The 25,037-nt window shown below is 35.9% G+C and overlaps 1 protein-coding gene across 1 annotated transcript in view; it reads right to left on the bottom strand.

The window, feature by feature from the left end:
- The window catches only part of DNER (delta/notch like EGF repeat containing), a 111,254-nt gene that overhangs the window by 24,188 nt on the left and 62,029 nt on the right, over positions 1 to 25,037 (bottom strand). The window contains exons 5-7 of the mRNA XM_030954062.1: positions 12,230 to 12,375; positions 6,388 to 6,541; positions 4,358 to 4,471 (exon numbers count right to left, since the gene is read on the bottom strand). Of these exons, the coding sequence (XP_030809922.1) occupies positions 4,358 to 4,471; positions 6,388 to 6,541; positions 12,230 to 12,375 (414 nt within the window). The remainder of the gene's footprint in view (positions 1 to 4,357; positions 4,472 to 6,387; positions 6,542 to 12,229; positions 12,376 to 25,037) is intronic.

The following is a 25,037-nucleotide window of genomic DNA, read 5'->3' as shown; positions in this document are numbered from 1 at the left end:
AGGTCTGTCAATTGCAAGGGCTCAGGACTACAAAACTTTTAACTTTGAAATGCAGAGATAAGCACTAAAAGAAATACAAGCAATTTATTATTTTTCCTATAGAAATTTGTCTTGTGAGGAAATAGAATTAAATGGTATTTCATCAGAATTCTGTAGAGTGAAAAAAGTTACTAATCAGAAAGATCAAGAAACCATTAAAACGCTGTAAGATTTTGATTGAAATTCACTCTAGCTAAGTCTTTCTTGATGAAGATGAATAGAGGCTAAACCCATTCAAGCATTAAGGAGAAGTCTATTAAAAATAAGAGCAATTTGGGAAGGCGCCAGGTAAAAACATTAGATTAAAGTACCAGAAACTAAACAGCGATAAAAATTTTTAATTAACGACAAAATGTTCTTAAGGTAAACTAAAGTCTCTTATTGGTAATATGAAAAATTCTGCATTCTGATCACCAGTAACCTTGGGAAATCTTCTATATGCAACAGCTGTGTGACCCAGTTTCCTGTGATCAAGATTGTAAATGGGTTCATTTTATGTAAACCTAAAGAAGTTAGAATGACGTCTGCAAGATGTACTAGAGAAAAAGGCTTTTACATGAACAATGAAGCAGAGAAAACAGTGAAAACCTTGAAACTTAAACTATTTTAAGTCTCAGAAAATAATTTCTGTTCTCCCAGTCAATTAAGACACATGGTGACAATGTGCATTTTCTAAATGCTATTGCAAATCAACACGTATGAATCACAACTTAGCATCTTCTATAGCTGTCAAACTCTATTTTCTAAAACACAGAAGCCATTGTAAGAGCATTCATAAATTTATTGCTTTCCAGTATTTTCAGAAATGCTTGCAGATATTTTGGGACACTTTTGCTCAGTATGTTGCCAGCAGTAGTTACCTGCAGCTACTCAAATCAAACTGTCAAAAGTAAAACAAAATCAATGCTAAAATGTGAATTTCAAGTAATATATATATGTTAAATTCTTTATCACAGCATTGTTTTCACTCTGTCTTCTTTTATTCTAGAGGATGCCTGACATCCATTATTGCTGCCATTTTTCAAGAATGTATTAAGCCAAATTAAAATATTTCTGCCCAGTTTGTCCAAGCTGGTGACCTCCACATAAAGCATGTAGGAAGAGCCCAAGAATCCAGGCCAGTTTGATGGGGTTGGCCAGCTGAATGCAAGTTATTTTTATCAAAGATTAATGTTTTCCTATAACACTGAAGGCAGTTAATCTATACTTATCATCAGAACATCAAATTTGCGTGGAACAGAACTTCAGAAATATCTTGCAACAGAAGTTTATTTCTTTGTTATAATTGATCTGCACTTTGCTCATTACTGTCTGGCTTTGTTCTAAACCACAGCCCACTACTAAATCATTTTAATATTATCATATGAGCAAAATTCACAAAGGGTGAAGCACCTTCAAGTACCAAGTCTTTCATTCTATCTAATTTTACAAAATTTTGTCTGTAAGGAACACATTTCCTCACCACATGATCAGTTAATTTCCATACAGTTTTTTTTTTAATTTTAACTTTCAACAAAGATTTCTGTGAATTTGATAACTACATAGGTAAGGATCACTAGCTTCAACATCTCTAAAACTTACATTGATTTATTTAATAATATGTGTTTATTAATTTAACACAACGACATTTATTTATACCAATCAGGGGTATTTTCTGTTTCCAATTATTATTTGTATATTTAGTTCCACTTCAGGGTATTTTGGAAATACACATAACTTCCCAGAAGCTTAAAGAAAATGGAGCAACCAAATTTGTAAACTGATGAGCAGTACCTCAAGCAGTTTAAATAAAATCTATTAATGTTACTGTCAATATAATAGTGTGTTATATACTACAAAAGTGGAAGAAAACAAGAGGAGATATTTAAGAGTGATAAGGATGGAATGATTCTGAATAGAAATTTCAAATATTCATTTTCAGGTTGGCATGTTTACTACATGCAGGGTTTTAGAATGTTCCTTTGCATCAACATTTGAAAGTAATACTTACTAAATGTATGTTTATTGACATAAAATTAATAAAATAATCAAAGATCCCTATGCGATTGTAAGAAAATACAAGATCCAAACATTATTTTGAAAGTAACAGTGTCAAAATTTTAAATAAATTCTTTGGTCTTTAGTATTGCTTAAGCTTCTTCACTATAAATTCAAATACAAAATCCAATTTTCTCTTTACAATTGATTCAACAGCTTCATATAAGAGTTTCTTTTCCGACATATTTTTGGTATTAAAACTTACAGTGCATCCCACAGAAAATGGACTCTGTAAGCATCATGAAATTTTCTTTACTACAGGACTCTTAAGACAGTAAAATTGTCTAAAGAGTCATCAAGAATGGTTCACATCTGAGATAGGATGCTTTTTCAAGGCCTCAGATCCAGCCTTCTGTCAGTTATCATGTGCTTTTTCATGAACTACAGATCTCGTTTGTAAAAGAAAAGCACAGCTCAAGATTATTCTTTATTGTTTCCATCTGATTCCTTCATCTGCCATCTTTCTTTTCCTTGTGTGATAGTTGCTACATTTCCTTATCCTTTTCCAAGATGTATTCTATCTGCAGACTGTAATTCCTACACAAACATCAGCTCCTTGGTTACCTTTCCCCACTGTGCTGAATTAGCACTACAGAAAGAAAAGCCTTTTCTCAACAAGCCATCACTATTAAGCAGAGCAGAATAGCAGCAGAGCAAGAGACCTTGCTTAAATTAGAAAATTGGAGGTTGGCAGGAAAATTTGCAAGTTACTGCATCTGCAATTTTCAATTAACTACTCTTGTATTTACAAAAATTACTGAATCTCTTCAGAGATTAAAACCCAAACAAAAGCTCCCAAATTATGCCTCTGTGAAAGGATAACACCTCAAAAGATGTAAGAATGATCAAGGGACAGTCATTAGTAAACTTAGACAGTGCATTTTGTTAAATCAACTTTCTTTCCTTCCAACAAGATATCTGAATTTTTCAGTTCATTGACATTAGACCTTCCAGAACAAAATGAAGAAGCAGTGACCCTGCCCCATGGGCAGCAGGAGAGAAGCTGGGCCATGATCAGTATATTCATTAACAGGGCATCATGAGTGAGGCTGGGCTATGATCAGCGTATTCATTAATAGGGCAGCAGGAGCAAGCAATTAATGAGCCACACACAGAAACACGTATGGCAGACATAAAACAACCAAAAATCCCAGCAGCTGCTCTTCCCAACATTATTGGAAAGGTCATTGCCTGCACTGCTTCCTTAAAGATTCTTGAACATTCCTTCCAGATTCTCAAATCTTCCTTAAAAATTTCTTTGGGAAATCGCAAGTAAATTTTAGACCAAGTCTAACATCTAATATTTTTTCTCCTGAATTTCACTACTATTTATAAGGGAAACAATTTCCAAGAATTTTCCACAAGTAGGATCTGCATGCCTGTCAATATGTCAGTTTCAACACAGCAGTTCAGTCTTGAAGCATAGCACTCTAGAAAAGCAAGGAATCAGCCTGAAGAAACTACAAATAATCTTTATTATTAAGCATTTAGATATTACCAGAGCAGTTATCAAAGAGTTGCACCCTTAGAGCAAGCATTAAAGTACTGGTAGAACAAAACCAACATCCACAGATCAAGGAAGGACAGAAGTATAATTAGTTCAAAGTTCCAATCTTAATTATAAATAACTAATAGGAGGCTTCATAATTGAAAACTTCCACTCATGATAATTTTTTCATGCGCAATTTAGGGATCTGTCATTGCAGTCAGCACAGTGTTATGAAAGCACACTCTGGCATTGGGGTGTCCTTGTTTCACATTTGCAAGATTTACCAGTGAGAATCAGTGAGAAGCTTTCATGTCAAGAAAGGAATATGTCCAAATGGAAAGGAGAATTAAGTAAAAACTTTTGGGATTGAAATAATTCCTTTAGTTTTTACTTTTACATACATTTTAGCCAACTGGCCCATGTGCAGAAAAGTGCAAATACTACAAGGGAGGCATCTTTTCTCACATATTTAGTGGACAACATAAAAATCAGATCACACCCTGAGTCTCCTCAAATTCACCTTTCTCATCAGTGCTGGAGCCTGGTTTCTATTGTAGAAATAAAGAACATTTCTGCACCACATATACACTGAAACACTAAACTCCTACAACACTTCATATCCTGCTGCTGATTATCCCAAGATTTCTCATCTAATTTTCTTTTCTGCCTACAATTACAAGCTAAGGCACAATTAAAAAAAAATTAAATATACATTTCTACATCAATATAATTGAAAATTTAGAGTAAAAACAGCACTTTGAACAAAGTACTAAAGAGGAGTTTGCTGGTTACCTTCTGGGCATTGACAGCTGAATCCATTGAGGTGGGATGAGCAGGTCCCCCCATTCTGGCACGGCTGCTGGATGCAATGATCAATCTCTGACTGGCACAGCTCTCCAGTGTAACCTACAAAACAGCTCACAATATTCAGAAGATGAAGCAAAAACAAGGGTTTACCACTAAACATACTGCTCAGCCAGCCATTACTTTTCTTGAATCAAATTAAGCAATATAAGCAATAGAATCTAGGACAGTCTCTCATTTCTTACAAAATGAGATTGCTAATTAAAATGTATACTTCACGAGAGAAGCATACAAAACCAGCAGAATTCTAGAGACTTCATCTGTGGAATTTCACCAACAGCAATATTCTGACATCACCAGTGAATTTACAATAGATATTGGGTCCTCACTGGTACTCATATAACCAAAAAAATAAAGTCATTTTGATATGGTTTTCAAATACAATTTGAATCCCAAGTCAATAATCTCTAGCAAGGCTTTAAACAGAACTTAACACTGTGAATTATTTGTGCATATGCTGAATGTCTGTCATTTGCTCCTACTTCTGGGCTTCAAGAAGAGTGTTTATTTTAAGTGGGAGCTGTGAAGAACTGCTCAGCACAGTTGCAAACTCTTCCAAATAAGCTTCTATAAGTTCACAAGCTACAGATTGTGTGTACTGTACTATTTGACCATAAGTTTGCTTTGTTCCATATGTCTGATGTCTGTAACACATCCCCCAAAAATGAACAAACTTAAAATGCAATCTAAATTATTCTACACTCCATACCTAAATTTCATAACAACTACCACACATTCCCCTTCCCTAGTTTTTAATTACTTCCAAGAAAATATCTTGAATGCATGACTGAAGAAAAAACTACAAGCTACACACAGACATGTCTTATTTTTTTAAAAGGAACCCTACAAAAATTATTAATAATTTTTCATAATGAGTATATTTAACCAAATGGCTGGTGTTAAAGGCTAGTAAGCTGTGATTATCACTGCTATGAACAGGTATAGAAGAGAAAGACCCCAAGGTGAGATAGGGGACATACATGGACAGGATTTAGCTGATGCAGGGGAGAAAAAGGAAAACAAATGGAACCCCCCCCAAATTAAACAATTTGGGGGAGAAACACCCATGGTTTTATGAAATAATTATTTTTAATGCAATTATTTATAAAAATAAATATGTCCTATCTTATTACCACCTATAGTGCATGTTTCATCCATCTGAAAGAGAATATGATTTAGGAATAGCATCCCAAATACATTGCAGGGACTAGAAATAAAGAGGTACTAAACAATCAGCAGAGAAGGGGGGAAAGCAGTTTTTTGGTGAGATACACACTAAGAATCATTACACCTCTACACTTTGTGCTGATATTTACCTTCATAACATTTTCTTCTACCAGAATTTGGGAAACATGATCACATACACATATAAATGTTTCTGAAACTTGCATATGGAGACACATAGGATAATTAAACTCTTACCTACAATTTTCTTTAATATTTTTCATATGGAATTCGTATTTTTTTAGAAATTCAAAGTTAAATAACAACAGACTGTTTTTAGTGTGTGGACACAAATTTTGGTGGATACAATAATTATGGGTAGAAACACAAAACACTGAACTTAACAATGATTGAGTCATTTGAATGACATTAGACACTTGATATTAAAAAAATTAAGAATTTTTAAAAAAAACCAAAAAGCTAAACTTAAGCTTATGTGTGGTGGTCACAGAACACTTCTGGGGGAAAAAAAAAAGCTGATGTAAACTAAATTTTCCTCCTGTGTTTTTAGTAGGTAAAGTTCCACTAGTTATGATTAATTCCCTCACAGGGCTAAGGTTCACACATGTGCTTTCAGTGGCATTTTTCACCAGTGAAGAACCTTCCACTGCCCTTATGTTGTTGTTGCATTTTCTGTCTGTTCTGGCATCAGAAGTTTCACAGTTCACTGCTCTGCAAAAAGAGATGCACTGAACGTCAAGCAAAGCTGCATTATTCAAGAATTCAAAACCTACCAGGCAGGCAGCTGCAGGTGAAATTGTTCCTGTCGTGTTTCTGTGCTACATCAGTGCAGGTTGCATTGTTCTGGCAAGGCTGGCTCTGACAGGCATCAAATTCTTCACACAGGGAACCCTTATATGCATCTTCACACTCACAAAAAAATGTTGCCTAAAAACAAAGAGGATATGTACTTCAGAATAAATTTTCAAAGATAGTGTTTTCATTTTATACACTTGTGAACAAAGATGGTTTGGTTTTCCTGTTCATAACAACAGTAGTTGCTATAAATACATCAACTGAACAAAGTTGCTCCTTGAAATACTAGACCTGCACCAATTCTTCAGCTTAAATTTTTAATGATGTTGGGTCATTTCATCTAGACAAGGAGTCTGGGATCAGATCTAAATCATTATACATTTTTTCTTCCATTCCAGAAATTAGATTTATAGGCTGAAATAACTGTCAGAATCAATAATGTGCAGATTTACTGCAACAAAGTCCTACTACAGATATGCACTCTTTAGATGACAAGCTCCCAGAGTGGTACTTCAGCAGTAACACCCCCTTTCAATTCTGTTAAAATATGTCTTCTTCTGAGTGTATTCATTACCTTTTCCAAACTTCGCTGCTTAATAAAAATCAAGACCACTACACCTCTTAAAGGCTTAAAGTACCTACAGGAGGCATGTTATGGCACATTTTTGTTGGTAATAAAATAATTCAAATCAGATTTAAAAACTCTTTAGGTGACTATGATTGTCAAGGAAGTCTCCAAGAAAAGCAGCAAGCTCTCTCCTCTGTGGTATGCATTTAGATGAGATCTGAATCTTTGTCCTTCAAACACTAGATGGCAACATCACTCACTCTCAGCTATTCCAAAGCCAGACCTTCGGTGCTGGAACGCAGCTGTCCCATGCACAAACACTGGAATGCAAAGTGCAGAACACGCACGGAACTAGAAGCAAAGAGATGGCGGCTTCTGGTTTTGCTTCATATGAATAAACAGTTGTGACTTAAGTAGAAAATAATCATCTTCACCTAAATAAAAAACTTCACTCCGTAAACTCCAGATTCCACTCTTCCTTACAACTATAACACTGGTAGTTATACAAGAATAAATATGATACATCTTCAAAACTCAAAACCATGACTATGTTATTTATCAGGAGTGCCAGAAGCCCTTAAGTGTACAGTCTACACGTGCTCTGGAATTCACTCCAACCTCTTCACCAAACAGCTCTGAGTACCTCACACATCACCAATGACAGGTTTCCAAAAAAGGCTGTAGTTCAACAGAAAGGAAAGACAGTCAAGCAAAAGAGAGTCAAGATTATTATACTCACATAGCACAGTTACTATCTTTAAAGTTTTATCCAAGAGTTTGATATAGAGATCAATTTACCATAAAGAGTATTAACAAAATGGGGTTTGAAAGCTGCAAAAGAAAACCATTTTAACACTTCAATCTGAACTATCTAATGGCAGGTAACAGTTCTGAGATGCTGACAAGTTATTCTGTGGGGAAGATTAGGTTATTATCACTTACCCCAGTTGATACTACTTTTTTGTTTCCTGAACAGATAACATCCACCAGTATATTTGAGCCAAACTGAGTCAAGAAGCAGCTCCACACTGCCATTATGCTAGAATTAATGTCAGTAAAAACTTCAACATTATCTCCTATCAATGAAAAGATCATCTATTTTACTTGATTAAGTGCAAATATATAGTATAATTTTGGATGGCAATAAAATAATTTTTAAAAATAATTTGCTATATAGCAACATGTACCATATCATAAAAAGAGCTGGAATATAGTACTTTTTAGCTAGTCTAATTAGGAGAGTAATAAATCCTTTTTTCACTATGGAAAAGAAATCAAGATGACCAGAACAAAACTAATGTCTACTCTCTCTTACTGAGAAAGACTTTCAGTATTTAGTACAACTCAGACTGAGTCACTATAATATTTGAGCAAAATATTGATGATAATTGCATACTCCAGAGCATACTGTACTTAGGAAAATAAGTCCATATGCAGGACAGCATACCTTCAGGTATACATGAGGGGTTTTATAATTTGCCTTTTTACAGACTATTATCAAATGGATCTATCCTAAAGCTTCTAGCTTGCATAGAAGACATGGAAATGATGGCTATTCAATTCAATGTATTATTTCTGTGTGCAGGCAGAGGCCAGATATTTTTTGTGTAAATTTTTTTGTGAAATGGGTTCTAAATCTAGCAATAAAAATTCATATTTACACAGTCAGCCCATCCATATTTTTTGTGGGAGAGTCAAAGTTATGGAACAGAGCAATCTGTGAGAGAAACAACCTCTTATATAAGCAGAATCATGGCACTCACAATCAATGGATGGCCCAAGTTCACTTCAAAATCTTACATGAAATCAGAAATTCACACCTGACAAATCTCTCCCCTTTGGCTTAACATCACAACTTTTTCATTAACTGCTAACTGTTAACTCATCCTGGTGTAAAGGTGAGCAGATGAATGTGAGAGCAGTATTTATATTGTGATGATGCCAAGACCAATGCTATATTTCTGACACATTCCTGTTTCCCTTGTGGACAAGTGGCAAGCATGGCAGCAAAACAGGCACAAAGTTCATACAAAGGAAGAAAGAGGCATCACTTGAGCTCAGCATCACCTCACTGTACAGAGTTTCACTCAAGGTGATGAATTTTATCTTCCATTCAAAAGCAACAATAATCGAAAACAAAACTTTGCATTAGAACTTTGCTTTTCATAACCACACTCTATAAAAAGCATTGAGCTGAGTAGAAATCAAGTTATAGATCAGCAAGGAATGACTAAAATCTAGCCAAGACTCCCAGGTTAGACCAGAATTCATTTGTTTATAGTTAAATGCACTCTATACATAACAGTAACCCCCGTGCTTATTTCACTGCAGATTGTTAACTACATTTAAATTTCCCAATAAGCAGATGTGTTCCTACATTCTTTTACACACTACTAGATTTGAAATAAAACTATGAAGCACATAAAAGCCCAAAGACAACCATTAATCTTCTTGGCACTGGAAGCAATGACTACAGCCAGCAGAGCTCTGAGCTTGCTCATGGCATTGGGCCTTTTATGCCCAATTCTTCTAAGAAGTTGCTCTGCATCCTGCAAGACTAGATTGTGCAAAACCAGAATGAATTATGGATAAAAACAAACAGCAAATCACAAAGGGTGCATTTTAAATTTAAAGAAAATTAAAGTTTATGTTCTGCAAAAAGAAGTGCCTTGTGGGAAACAGACACAATGGCTGTCATGTCAAGCATGCAATTTTGGCAGCCGCTTGCTCCATCATTAGGGAAATCATCAAGACATTTTAGAGCACATCTCGCATAATTTCAGTTAAACAATGACACAAACATTCTACTTAATGAAATATGTCCTTCTATTTTTATTTTATGCTGAGCATGAATCAGGGTCCTATCTGAAGTTCTCTGATGCACCAATATAGGCTAAGGATCAAGGAAAGCTCATGGATTTAGAAACACAGGACAGGCAAAAAGACAACATGGCATTTTAATTCCCCCTGGAGTAGGAGGCTGGATATAAATTAACTTCCTTTGGGTCACTGTATTTGATGTTCTAGCAAGCTACCCCAGCCCAGCAGGCACCTGGCACAGGTTTGATGGCATTTGAGAGGATCTCTGGGAGCATTACTCATTTATTCAGGTTCTAGAAAACTCAGGAGCAGTTAATGACAGCAAAAATAGAAGCAATTGCATTTCTGAAGTTAAAATTTTATTTGAAGATATTTATATATCTTTAATGGTCATATAAATATATTTACATAATTTTTATAAATTTTTTATACTTAGAAATATTGAGAATCCTGCTAATTCTTGATCTCTGACTGCCATTAATCACTAGATACTCTTCAGAAGTGGATTTTGACAAAGTTTGTGTGTCCCACAGCTTCAGCCACAGGTCAACTACAGCCTAGTGCAAGTTATACCAAAAACACTGCCTTAATAAATTTTCTGGTTATTAGGTTCAGAGACAGAATAGTGATAAGATATGAACAATCCCAATTTTTTCTATTCACTTGCCAGGGAAAGCAGCAGCCTGAATGTGCACAAGGCAGGGCTCTCTCATCACTCACTGTTCTGCTTTTAACATATAAAGCTTCCAATGTCAAGATTACAGGTAGGAACAAACAGATACTGGTTTATCTTTGTATGAGTTAAATAATTGCTTCTCTTTCTTGCTGTGAAGCCAATCTGTCTTTTTTAAAGAAAAAATTACTTTATTAATCTTAAAAGATTAATAACGCATGGATAATTATTAGAGGCCATATATGCTTTTCTCTTAATACAGAAATGCATTAATTCTTCTGCATAGATATAAGAAATAATTTATTCTTATTTTGTAACATCACATGAAACAAGAGACAGAAATTAGAGTCATAAAATTAGATAAACACAAAAATATATGAAATAAAGCAATCTATCAAAAGATATAACTCTCAAATTGACAAAAAAATGGAAAAAGACAATATTTTGTTATGCACAGTAAATGTGAATATATTTATGTAAGTCAAATTCAAAATATTGAATTTATAAAATAAGAATGATAAAACACAGTAAAGCACAAAAACTAAACTGGACCATGAAATATGTCACTGTATCTGAATGAATAATTTATTTGGATACCAGCCAGCTGGTATAGTAAAGCAGCATTTATTTTAAATTCATCTTGCAATAATTATGTTCACACATTACCTCAAGCATTTTACAAATTCATTTTTGAGAAATAAAACAGATAATTATTCCAGATGTTAGTACTGCCATGTATGTATAGATTACTGTGGCAATTTAATTATTGTTGTTACAATTCAAAACACCATTTTCTATCAAACATGCTTATTGTGAATTTAAATCAGAAAATGGTAGCAGATGAACTACAAGTGAATTCACTCAATATGCCAAATTTTTTGTGCTCACAGCAGGCTCACAGCTGTTAATATTTACTCAACAGTTACTACTGCTTTTATCTCCTAAATGAATAATAACAAAACCAAAGATTAACTGTGCATATTTGTGCTGTAAATGACTTTTAATCCATGAAATAAAAAATAACATGTATAGAAGGTAACAGAGCATACAGTATCTAAATCACAAAAGCCCAGTCTGGTTTTGTAAAAGCAGAATAGACTGCAAATTTGACCGTTTTTGTTCTTATTTTCTTATGTTGCTAGATCACACAAAATCCCCAGAGTCCAGTAGAATTGCCATTGTAATCCCTAATGCAGTATTACGTAAAGGACAAAGCTGTACAGGAAACCTTGCAACCACTATCAAATTACTCCATTCTGCTTCTTCTCACAATTATGATCAGGTAATTCCATCGCATTGGTCAGTCTACTCTCAGTAAGCAGTTATTAAGAGGTGGAGAGAGAAGCACTAGATTAAAGCTGACCTAAAACCTACGACAAGGTTGAGAACTTAACAAATCTGAGCCCATTGGTGTGGAGACTGGAGATCCCAAGTGCCCACACCATGGTCCTCCTTCAGAGAAACTTTCTTCTACAGTGACTCTAAGATGCAGTGCAAATTCCCTTACACCTGATTTGAACCATTGTTTTTATTGCCAGGGCAGGGTATGAATCTCTGCATCTCGTTTCTGTTATTTTTTTGCTTCAAGCGCTTGATTTTCAGGTGTAGCAGATAAATATTGTTGTTATTTAGTAACACCTGTGGGCTTTCAATGCCTGTTCCACAGCTGCAAGGTATAAACACCAAGGACAATTTGCCCTGTGTTTCAATTATCATGGAATTGCCACATTACAGGAATGTTTTGGTGAGTTGACCTTACCTCATCTGGCTTGGTGATGCATTTCCCTTTGCCTGAGCATGGGAAGTTGTCTGAATGGCTCCCCACAGGCATGCAGGTACTCACTTTCACCACCACAGTCAAACGTAGAGCCACAATGCACTTGGTAACTGAATCATTCAAAAAACCTTTTAAAAAAAAAGCAAATATTCTTGTTATATGACAAAATAGGCTGATACTGTTAATGCTCTGCAGCTAGACAAACAAATAAAGCTTATTTGAAATAAACTGTCAACTAAGAACAAAATTGCTCATACTTAATACACACCTCTCTGATTGCAAGGCATGTAAATACAAATTAAAATACAATTTGGAGACAAACCTCATTATATTGATTAAAATAAAGGAAGACAGGATGGTGAAACAGATCTACTTCCAGAGCTCAAACCTATTTTTTTTTATGTTTTAAAATAAAATGCTTTTGCCACCCACTTTTTTAAAAGTTAAAATATATATTTCTTTAATTTCTTTAATGACAAGGAACATGAAAATAAAATTTTGTGGAGGAATACATTTAAATGAATTCATAAAAGCTACTTTCAGAGCTAAAAAGCACCCAGATTCCTTACATTGGTAAAAGATGGCAAATCCCTTTGGTTTTGTTTTCTACGAAGTTTGCAAGAATATACTTATACCACTTGACAGCACTTCTTTGTGTATTTGCAATACAAGTATTATTGAATGTCTCATCTGATGTCTCTATAAGCTGATATGGCAGATAAAGATGAACTAAACATGGAAATAAGAACACTGGACAAGGAACAGCAAGATTCATGAATCGCTGGCTAGCACCTGTAATTGCATGGAAGGAAAAAAAATTATGGTTGGTAGCTATTAAAACACACTGGAGCATAACAACTTCACTATCACACATATTCCTAACAGATTAATCTGAAAAATAAAAGAAGGACAACAGGAAAGATAAAATGGGGCACACACACAGTCCATAACATATGGGATAAAGTCAGAGTTCATATGAAAATACACAGCCCCTGCTCCTGTACTTGTGCTTGAACTGCCTCATTCCAGCACTCTGATTAGACTCCTGCACCACAGCCATTCCATCTGTGGCATCAATTAATTGTTTTGTCTGGGGAGAATAAATGTGCACTGACACAAAAATGTGGGTTTGGTACAGTGTATATACTGTATGTAGAATTTATGCATAAAATCCACCAAAGATCCTTCCATAAACTGCCAAACCTTGATTTCACTATCCTCCATGTAGGCAAACTCCAAAGGGTCTGTAGTACCAAAATGGAATGTTGCAGGCACAAAGCCATTCTATGGTTCCCCTTTTCTTTAGAAAATATAGAAAGAATTTAAGCGAAAATTGATGGGTTTTTTTTAAAACAAATATCCTTTATTTTTAAAAGTACAACACTAAATAGATGCAGTGTATGACATAGAATGTTTTTTCTTGGATTTTTCACTTTAAATTGCAAAATCCATTTACAGCCTAAACCTCTAAGGAGCTTCAAAGATGCAATTCAGCTTCTTGCATTATAGACTGGAGATAGCACAACATTTACTCATGAGAAAAAAAATAAAATATTTTTAATGAACACGAAGGAACAAACAAAAGTTTAATGAAACAGAACTTAAAGTGAATTCTCTTTCAGAACAGCTGCTAAGCATTACTTACACTTTGCATATGGAAGTGTCAAGCATGACTAATTCTACAAATTCCACGCAAAATCATGTGGAAGACTTGAATTCTTTGTTCTTCATTTTTAGATTTCACCTTTTAAAATGCTTCATTCCTTCAGCTGTTAGTTGTCTATGATCCCTAAATCCTGCCTTCAAACAGGAAAATCTTATGTCCTACATAGACACCACTGGCTTGAGTACAGCCTCTACAAGTTAGCTGAATGTTCTAAAGGATCAGATTAAAAAAACAAAAACAAAAACACATGTATTGGGTATAGTTCCAAATGCCTAATGGTCTGTTTTGGCTAGTGAAGATTATTGTAATCTGATGACCTCTTCAAAGCAAGCCAATTTATTCTGGCCTCAATACATACCCCATTTTTACCCATCTGTTCAAAGATGCAGCCAGAATTTTTCTTTAACAATTGAATGCAATTGTCATTGGCAGTCATGCAATTGTCATTGGCAGTCATGCAATTATATGTGAATGCTTGGAAGAATGTGGTATTTAGAAAATGTCTTTGGGTTCACATTTCCTTGTCTGAAGCAGATTGTTACATATTCTTCAGGACAGTTCCCTAAAGAAATATAAAATCAACCTTCTTTGTACTTTGAATCTTGTTACTATTTTGGTATCAAAAGCCCTTAGGCAAACCACTGCAAAAATCATTATTCTCTCTAGAATGACACACATTTTCCTGCAAATTCTAATTATCTCACCTAATTTGTAAATACTAGAAACATACAAACATGGGTGTTTATTTTCACTTTATAGAAGTTGCACATAATGTTCTGAGATCTCTAGGTTTTAAGGCTAAAAGAAGCTTGTCTGACCATCTAAATATAACACCCTGCTTAACTCAGGTCATAGCACTTCAATTAATTCTTTCCCCAATTCCCATAACAGCAACTGAACTATAGTGAGTTTTAAGTTCTATTTTTAACTTCGAGATGAGAGAATAATTTCAGAACCATATTTACAGCTCCTTTCATCTCAGGTCTGGCGAAAAATATTACAGCAGTTTATACCAAAAGGTAATTTTGTTCAGTTCAACCTTGCTGGTTTTTCTAAAGCCAGTTAAAACATAATGGCATCAAAGCATTTTTAGTTGCAGAATTCAGGGTTGAGTTATTTACAGTAATGTAACGGAAACAATTCTCAAGCCAAATAAATCATAATGTGATGTGAGTAGTCACAGATTGCAGAGGAGGCATTTTCAAGCTTTTTGCACACGCATTTGATAGTCTCGGAAATGCCTGCACAATTTCCTTGGCAGAAAGCATGGTAAAATACACTACAGCTCCTTCCTCCCTGGCAGTTCCACACACATGTCTAGGAGCAGGAGGTATGGGTGTTCCTGTTTCACTCACATCAAGAAAGTTAAGAATGAAAAAAAAGGAATAAAGTCAAACTAAAAGAGGACAGGTGTCATCATTATGTCCAGATACTTTCAGAAGATCATATCATGCCATTCAGATTACCAGTACTCAAACATCAATTGAGTGTATGCTTTCTAGACTAGACAAACTGATCTGCTTCCCCCACAAGCCCCATTTCTTAGCAATACCTTCCTTCTAAACACAGCAGTGTGAGGTCAGCGAGCTGGTCCACAGTGGACAGTCAAAATAGGGAAGACTGAAGCTAACAGACCACCAAGAAGGTTATCATATTGCATATAATGTTAGCAAAAGGCAAAACACTTCACTAGAAATCATTCACTAACTCTTGCTATGCCCCACATGCTCTGACACACACCAACACCTTTTGCATTTGGCTCAAATATATCTCTGTATTCTACACAGTGAATACATGCATTCCAAAGACATCCACCTTTGGCTGAAACAGTAGATTATCCTTTTAGTTCCAGTTCAAAGAAGAGTAGATCTTTGAGTTCACCTAAAGGTTTCTTGGATGAGTGAGAATGACTGTCAAGGCAGGATTGGGCACTCACAACAAAGTAGCAGTCCTCAAGTTTTCAACTTATTTTTAGCCTGGTTTCCCAAGGAAATGAGACAGCAGTGGGATGTCTATCAGTTTCCATCTGTTCTCTTTTTCTCTCTCAACACTTTCCCACACCAAAAGCTTTTGGGGTCAGTAGCCAACTTCAACATTTTGCAAAGCAGTGAAGTTCTCAAAGACACTAAGTGCCTACAGCTCCCCTGCACAGCAAGCAGCCCTTGCACCAAGGGCATTGCTAAGTCAAGATGGTAGAAAAACTAAAAAGGGCCCCAGAATAAGGTGATGTAGAGTCTCCACGCCATTCCCCATGTACAGTACAGTCAGCTATTCATTATTTGGAAAATGGGAAACTGAGATATAGTTAAGTGGAAGAAAAACAGATCATATCAGTCCTTCAAGATCAAAGCAGCAGTACTTGGTGTGCCTGCACCATATCTTCAGTTCTTGTCATGCAGTAACACAGCAAAGCTGTGATACTTCCAGATCAGATTTCAGCTTCTAGAGAAAACACTGCTGTTATCAGAGCATAATGAGCATCCTTTAGAAACCTTACTGGTCCAGGAGAGAAGCTACCTAAGTATAGCTGATATTTCATCCACATCTGATGGAAAGTCATAGAAATAACCTAAAGTGTAAAAGAGTCCAGAAGAATTTTCTGTTTGAACACATCTCTCCCACCACAAACGACGACGTTATCCAGCAATCTAAACAAGAGTGGTCAATATGCTCAACCTCTCTTTTTAATGGCCATTGAACTTTGCAGACATAAGAACACTTGAAAAAAGGAAGCTAGGAAAGAAAGAGAACTATATTTTTATTACAGTACCCACCAGGAAAAAAAAAAAGGAATTAATTCTAGCTCTTCCTCCTAAAAGTGTTTGATGTCCAAATTTTATCCAAAGACTATTTCATGTCCATGTCATGTGATATAGCTAACATTCAATACCATGAAAATTACTATGAAAACAGAGGTCTGTACTAATCACCCACCATGCTTCAGAGTGCCTTCTTGGATCTAAGCATGAAGTTGGAAATTTACTTTAACTATATGAACCGATTTCCCTCTGTTATGGCGCTGTATATCACAATCTCAAATAGTTTTCCATCTATCAAATTAAGCAAGCTCAATCCTTCTCTTGTTCATACAAGCCATGTCCAACTCATTTTAGAGACCTAACAAATGAAAAAGCATGACAAGATGTTCTCATGATGCACTCAACTCTGAAAATTTACCTTTACATGTTAAATAGAAGCCTGCTTTTGATTTACAAACGGACAAACATTTACCCCCCTCTCCATGACACTGATACTCAGGGTCATTAAGGCCTACCAATCCCCTCAGGACCCTGACACCAATACTGCTCTACAGAATAGGAAAAATGGGTCAGGAATCCTTTCCTAGTTTGCCTCAGGATGATTATCATACATAAGAAAATGAGAAGCGAGGAACAGGTAATCAATGCTATTTGCAATCTTTGATGCAGTACATCAGTGCCATCAGCACCGTACAGAACATCTGAGATCACTCTCTAACGATGCTGCTAGGCAACACAGCATCTGGGGATACAAAAATACAGCTGCAATAGCAAAATTGCTATTTTGTCCACAAATAGCACTATTTATAGGTGGCACAACTCTCCCAAATTCCATATAGATCAGTGTGCTTACTGTGCTTTATTCACAGAAGCCTTGGTCAGATACTGCTTTTGAAAGTATATATAGATTCTAATGAGAATCAATTCAAGAACTGTTTCAAATATTTTATTTTTCACAAGCTCATGTGAAACAGCAATTCAAAGAATTTTTCCTGGGAGGTGACTGAAAACCTTCTCATCACATTCATTGTCTTCTCCAAATTGCATTCATAGCCACAGTCAGTTTTAGATGGATATGCTTTCTTCCTTTGCTACCAACAATAAAAATAGCCTGGACTCCTACAATCAAACAGTCTCTTCTCAAGTATAACCACTAAAAGGTAAGTTGCTCAAGTTACATCCTCAGTAACAGTCCTGCAGTTCTAGCAGAGGCAGATTGACAATGATAGTGTTATACTGGTGTAAGAAAAAGCAAAATTTGGGTGTCAGAAAATTATTACCAAAACTTTGAGAAGAAACAGCGCACAGCTTGCCTTTCAAGCTGGAGTTCAGTTTTGCAGCACTGGTAGTAAAAATAGATTTATGAACTGAGCAAAACAGTTGAATTCACTTAGCATAGCAAAGTCCCATGTTCCAATACATTTCCTCTATAACAAATGTCAATTTCTGAATTTCACTGTTACTTAAACAATTATTCAACTTAATAACTTGACTAGACCAAACCCCATTACAGAATTATGAAAGAGTCAGCTAGCAGGAGTGCACTTCCTCTTACAAAGCCACTTGCATTCAGCTTATTAAGGACCTGTGGCAGTAGCCTGTTGTGACCTTCTCCCCCAGCTTCAAGGACTCTGCTTACAGTCCAAAGTAATGGTGAAAGCCCTGCAAAGGGTGACAAGACTATTCTTCTGAAAGATTTCCTGTATCACAATTTCCCAATGTATCTTTATTTGTCAGCATTTCAGCGCCAAGTTGGCACAGAACTATTTTGGGCCCAAATGTAGACCACTAGAAGCTTTGATTCCTCACTTGGCAAATGTAGTTAAGTGTGGGGGAATATAAGTGGCACAGCTGGGACTGCACTAAGGGGAGCTGCAGAAGATGAGATGGCAAGGTTGGCCAGGATACATCCCTAGTGACTGCTTCAACTGAAAGGCTCTATTAGTGGCTACCCTACTTTTAAATACACATTACAGCATGTTACACTACCACCTGAAGATCTCAATGCATTTTACAAGCATTATTAAAATGTGTCTCCCACTGGTGAGACAATGTACCAGTTATGCACTGGTATCCATATTCCATGGATCAGGTTAAGCAGTCTGTCCAAGAGGTTATCATGTAAACAACCATGTGATCAACTTAAAATAAATGTCTTGATCTTGATTGCAAATTGGTCACAGAAGTCATATTTGAAGAAAGAGGAATCTTAAAATTAGAGAAACAAACAAAAGGTATCGCACCAAACATTACAAATTTGAGCAGATGAACCTCCAAAGACAGACTAGAAAAATAATTTCCCATTATTACTCGCTAGAAATAGAAGTTAATAGAAATTAATTTTGAATAATTTACTAATTTAATAAAGATTAGTCTAAACTTATTTAAATGCTAGCTTAAAACATAATACAATGTATGAAAATAGTAACCAGTCTGATGTTTACATCCACTTATATGTGAGACATGCAACTTGACCACAAAGAACAGGATATTTATTTTATCATACTTATAAAAGATACCCTTTCTTATATAGGCCAACAACATTCTACAGAATGGTTTGGACTTCAGCTGAATGCTGAAAGGCCATCTTTTAAAATAAATCATTGAAATTAACACTTCACTACGCTTTTCTTGCAGTTCACACTTTGCTGCTGCTGCTATTGCTTACCAAAAGGCCATTTTCTGCAAGGCTAGCTCTTGTGCCCAGAACCCCAGGGAAATGTTCTGTTGAGCACAATGCTCAAATCTGCAGACAATAGGGCCCTTCCAGGCAAATTACACACTTAAAATTGAGAACCCCACTCACTGGAGCAGTTGTCAGCAACCCCCCCCAGCGAGGCCGCCTTGCACAAAAGGAGCAGAACGGCCACGCACACGGACAGGGGCTCTGCACATCCCCACAGCATGTGCAGGGCACGGAGATTTAATTAGGTCCAGAGTGAAAGAGGGTTAAGTCAAATGACTGCAGTATGCCCTGGACTGGGAGCTCACACAGATGCTCAGCTGAGACATGGCAACTTGTTAAAGCTAGAGTAACTTGATTACGTGGCTTTCAGTGAACACAATTCACACATCTCCTATTATGAAATAAAATTGTCCTATTTAATTTTTTGCTTAACTGAAAACAATTTCAAGATGCAGTAAACTGCTTTCTTTAGACAGAAATGCGTCCATGTTTTAGAGGCCTGTAACAACAAAAAACACATCTCAAATCTGCAATTTGCCTCCTAATCTAAAATCCTATTTCCAGACAAGAAGAGTTAGAAAAGACCAACTTGTTTCAAAATATCTCTCTATATTATGTTTATTTCACATAGTATTTTTATACTGTTTCACTTTGCCTGTTCAATATAACTGCACAAGTATTGGTGGTGACTACTCCTTAATGTGTGTTAAGGTCTTGCAGGAAAATTCATTGAATAATCAAAGAACAACAGAAGAGTAAATAACTGCTCAGGGCAGAGTTAGAATAGAAAATACTTTGTTGCATTTGAAAGACAGGATAGCATTTTGGATTGGAAAATATTATCCCTCCTGACATAGAACCATATGGCTCCCACACTTATTAAAAAGCAGCAGATATTTTGTGCTTCAGAAGCCGAGCATTAATTTTCCTTTTTAAGCCAAACATCAAAAAGTTTTGTGGAATTCAAGCAAGCTGCCTTAGAGGTGTTGGCATTTGAATGGCATCAGTGCTCTTCATCTCATCACAAAGATGCTAGAGCACCTATTTTCAAGTGAGTTTGTACAGCTACCAATTTTATTTAAGGAAATATTCTTTAAATACTTGATAATTATAGTTTAAAGCAGCTAATTATATTGTATTGATCTAAAGGCTGGGCATCTTGGAGAAAACCAGATGATATGCCAAGCAATGTCAACTGACAAATCTGCATCAGTTTCTGTTTGCTGTGATGAAAATAAACATTATAATTTAAAGGTTGTGCTTTTCTGTTCAGATAAAAATATTAATTCATATTAAATGTTAAACTTTCTACCTTATTACCTGCAAGGGCTTATCTGAGAAATAGCAATTTTGCTTATAAATGTCTTCCTTTGATTTAATAAGCAGACAATAAGCTAAAAAGCTAATGTAGCACTATCTCATGGAAGCTGCTTTTTAAGCAGCTGCTTAAGCAGCAGCGTGGAAGTGCTAAATAAAGCACAAAGTCTAAAAGCAAGTCGTTTCAAGCTACTTAGAAGCATTTTTTACAATTATATACAAATTTTCTATCATATTACCTATGGGAAAATGGAAGCAAAATACTAATGGCCCAGCTGTTTGTTCTACTATTTTTCTGAAGAAGCTCCCATCATTACTGTTTCAGCTCTGGCCACACTGAGGCAGAAGATCAATTTTACCAACATTTTATCATGAAAGCTGATAAGATGATGATCTTTTTTCAACAGAAATAATATCCTAACAGCCATGATAATGACCTGAAAACATAATTTCATTTTTTAATGTTGTTAGAAGAAAGAAAGGAAATAGGTTGTATGCACACAGTCAGCAGTGCCAGCTCCACCTTCTACATTATGCCCAAAACCTCCAGATAAACACTTCTTAAAACTAAGTAATAGTCATACAATAATCAAATAATATGCAGTTTTGTATTGGTATGAAAAGGAAAATGGTATGAAGCTGTGTCAGGGGAGGCTTAGGTCAGATAATAGGAAAATATTTATCATCCAGAGGGTGTTGGGCACAGAACTGGCTCCCCAGGGCAGTGGTCACAGCACCAAGGCTGACAGAGTTCAAGAAGTGTTTGGACAATGCTCTCAGGCACAGGGTGGGATTCTTCAGGTGCCTTGTGCAGGACCAGGAGTTGGATGACCCTGATGAATCCCTTCCAACTCAGCATGTTCTGTGATTCTATGAATTATTACTCAATCTCCAAATTCATTAAAAAGAAGCTCTGGTTGCTTTGTGTCCTAGCTGTTAACTGGACTGTTAAATATGTTCTGCTATCTGTACAGCCACACAGGTGTATATATATATCAGTTTTCCAAGCAGACTGGAAACTGTGTGAAATTAGACCTGCCTGACTGCAAGTCTGCCAGCCACAGGTGTACCTTTGGATACACCTGAAGCACAGAGCTGTTGCCTTAGTAAACAGGTATATTAATTTAGCACCAGGGTAAATTAACTGACTCATGAAGAAGCAGATGGTGTACAATCACTGTAAAACTTCTAAAATGTGGGCATTAAAAAAAAGGAAATGCTTTAATGCTTTTAGTCTACATTGGATTTGGTTTTTTCAGTATTTTGACAGCGACCTATGTTCTCAAAATTAATGTTCCAGTTCTCAGTCACAGTGTGAGAACATGCTTGGATAAAAGAGATGCATGCAACAAATCATAAAGGATTTTTGTGGAAGATGCCATACAAGCTGAGAATGTCCTTCAAAGCCCTTTTTTATTTCTTTAAGAAAAATGTTAATGTGTAATTTTTTCTCAAGACAGCTATTATTTAATCAATTCAGTAAATCTTCTGCGTTTGTAACAATCTAGTATAGAAAAATATATACGTGTTCCAAAATCCAGAGTATTATTCCCTGAAAGAGAGGACTGCACAGTGCTGGGTAGATTAGATTTCCCCCAAAACATATAATAAGCAGCAATTTCAACTCACCCCAGAGATCCTTAGCTGTAACTTATTAGCATTCATGAGAACTTCTGAAAGACTCCTCCACCAGCTGATGGTGAATCAGGGACCTCTTATCTCACTTTTTCAGACTTGTAAAATTTATTTCATCTGATTTCAATGTTTCAAGATATATTGCAATGAAGAATAGGTGTATGACTCTAACAATGTAAAGTTTTGCAGTTAATTCATTTTCAAACATTCTAGTACCATTACTGCTAGCATGAATATATGAAGATCCAGAAATAAAACAAATACTGATGAGACATTTTATAAATATCATAAATAGTTTATGCAGGAATCAGTCATTAACTTCAAAGAACATTGGGACAAAGAGTACCAATCTATAAGTCTAATTAATGGAAAGCCTCCATTTTACTTGAATAATGTTTTTAATGTTGAACCTTTAATTTCCATCTCTTCTTTTAAGATACTGTTAAATCCCTCCTGCTTCCCTTTTTCACTATCTCTTTGGCCAATCTTGATGCCCACCAATAGCACTCCACAGAAGAGATAATAAAAACATTTCCTGTTCAGAAATGCTCTTGATTAAACACCCTTTTTTTAAAATCTTGGTTTGAAAAGGAACATTGCTGCTGCAAACTGTGAGCAGAGAGGAACAGCTCACCTGGCCTGTCCTAGAGACCAACCACCTCCTGGCCACCTCTGTCTGGAGTCACCTGGCACTGAAAGCCACCAGCACCTCAGCATGGGCTGTGTGCTTCATCCTCCACAACTCACTTGCTCACTTCAAAGCCTGAACCATACTGGGGGGGTTTCTTCCCCACTGGCTAATAAGTACACTCTCTAATAAAACATAACAAATTATTTTAGAGGTCTGGCACATGTATAGTAGCAAACCTTACAGAGAAACTCCTTAAAAATCCTCTGAGCAGAACATTAAGTAGTGTGTTACAGAATGTCCAAGGCAGTCTGCTGCTGGCCACAGCCAGGTCAATGCTGTAATTAAACCACATAATCCTGCTGCATAGCCACAGCCCCATCACTCTGTCCTGCCCTGCAAGAGGCTGTTTGCAGATGCAGCAGCCATTTTATAAACCCCATCAGAGAACACAGAGCGCTCTTTTTGGGTGAGCTGTGCTGTGCTCTCCCCTTCATTCTCACACAGTGCAGGTACTGTCTCTGGGGTGAACAGCTCTGTGCTGACAGGGTCTATTTTTAGATCTCAAAAACAGCATTCTTCCCAACCTCTACACACTGTGCCCTGAACCACATGATCAGCAAATCAGCACATTACTGCTGACTTCTGAGTCTTTTCAATCTTGTTTATACAACTTTAAACTTGTGTCACCACAAGGTAACACAAAACAAATAATATTTCCCTAAATGTTTTATCTTTGATATAAATAACTTATTCAGAAAGAATTGCAAGAGGCAATTAAAGTACCTTGCTGAGTAACAAAACTTGGAAGGAACACGGTGAGAAATGACTCAAAAAGGATGTAGATCAAAAAGAGACATACACAGAAAAAAGTCAAACCAAAAAAACCCACTCATATCTTCCTCATTTTTCTTTTACAGTTCTAATCAGAAATTTTTTACGTGATTAAAAAATTGCCCTTGTACAAAATTCACCAATTAAGAGAATTTTAAAATTACACTTGAATAAACAGAAAAAGAGTTGGGGAAGGAGGAGAAAATTATATAAAGTAAATGTATCAACTGACATGGTCCACAGCCTTAGTGACTGCTTACAGAAACCTACAGCACCTTGTGGCCTCCTCATATCATTCTAGCTTAAATAACATCAACAAAAGCACTGGCAACATTACTGGTTTTTTAATATAAAAGCACTCACTTTAACTTTTTGTACCTTAGAATAAGTTTTTCACATCTATCAAGAAACATGGAAATTTGTCTATAAGAAAAACTTTATTCAAGTGACTTACTGAAAGTTAAATGATTAAAAATTTGCAAGGCATGTCAAATTGACAGACCTCTTCCACACATCTAGATCAAATCTGAAGTAAAGATCAAATTATTTTTCTATAAGCCTTGGCAGAATTATGGATTTCAGTTGAGTGAAGATAAAACTAATTTTCACACCAAATAACTGAGTTACTTTTTAAGTTTTACACCCAAGACCTACATTTCCTTAGACAAAAACTGATGATGGGAAGTAAGCAGAATATTTCCATACAACTGAGAAAGTAATTCAAAGGCTCTTTCTTAAACTAAAAAATTCATGCCTTGGTTTCAGCAGCTGGAAAATTTTAAAGAACTTCACTATCAGGAAATGAAAAACCAAAGAAAGTATTGAAAACCACATGGAAGTAAAGCAAGAGGTCTCAGAATACTTGTACTGCATGAAATAAGCCATTTTTCTGAATTCAACCTCATGTTATATTCATCTAAGAAAAGGCACATTTTCACCTCACGTCACCCAGCACACAATAAAAAATTCAAAGAATCCCAGTGACAGAAATTCAGCTATAGAGACAAAAGGACAAGGCAAGCTATGAAAGAGTAACACAATACATATTTTAGTTATCTAAATCAATAACCTATGCTGCATGGCTTGTACAGCCAAGTGGAGCTTTCATAGAGCAACCTGGGCGCTCTGCTTAGGAGCTTAGAGCAAGCTGTGCCTTTAGGCATTTTCACCACTGCATAAAAGCTACCAATTCTCCTGTCTTCAGGATACTTTTATCATACATTAACTACCAAAAAGCAAATTCAAAAATTTATTCCAGAGACATG

This window comes from Camarhynchus parvulus, chromosome 9 (assembly GCF_901933205.1).
Source record: "Camarhynchus parvulus chromosome 9, STF_HiC, whole genome shotgun sequence".
In the NCBI taxonomy this organism is placed as follows: domain Eukaryota; kingdom Metazoa; phylum Chordata; class Aves; order Passeriformes; family Thraupidae; genus Camarhynchus; species Camarhynchus parvulus.
The sequence above is the reverse complement of the archived record's forward strand: the minus strand, read 5'-3'. Positions and strand labels throughout refer to the sequence as shown.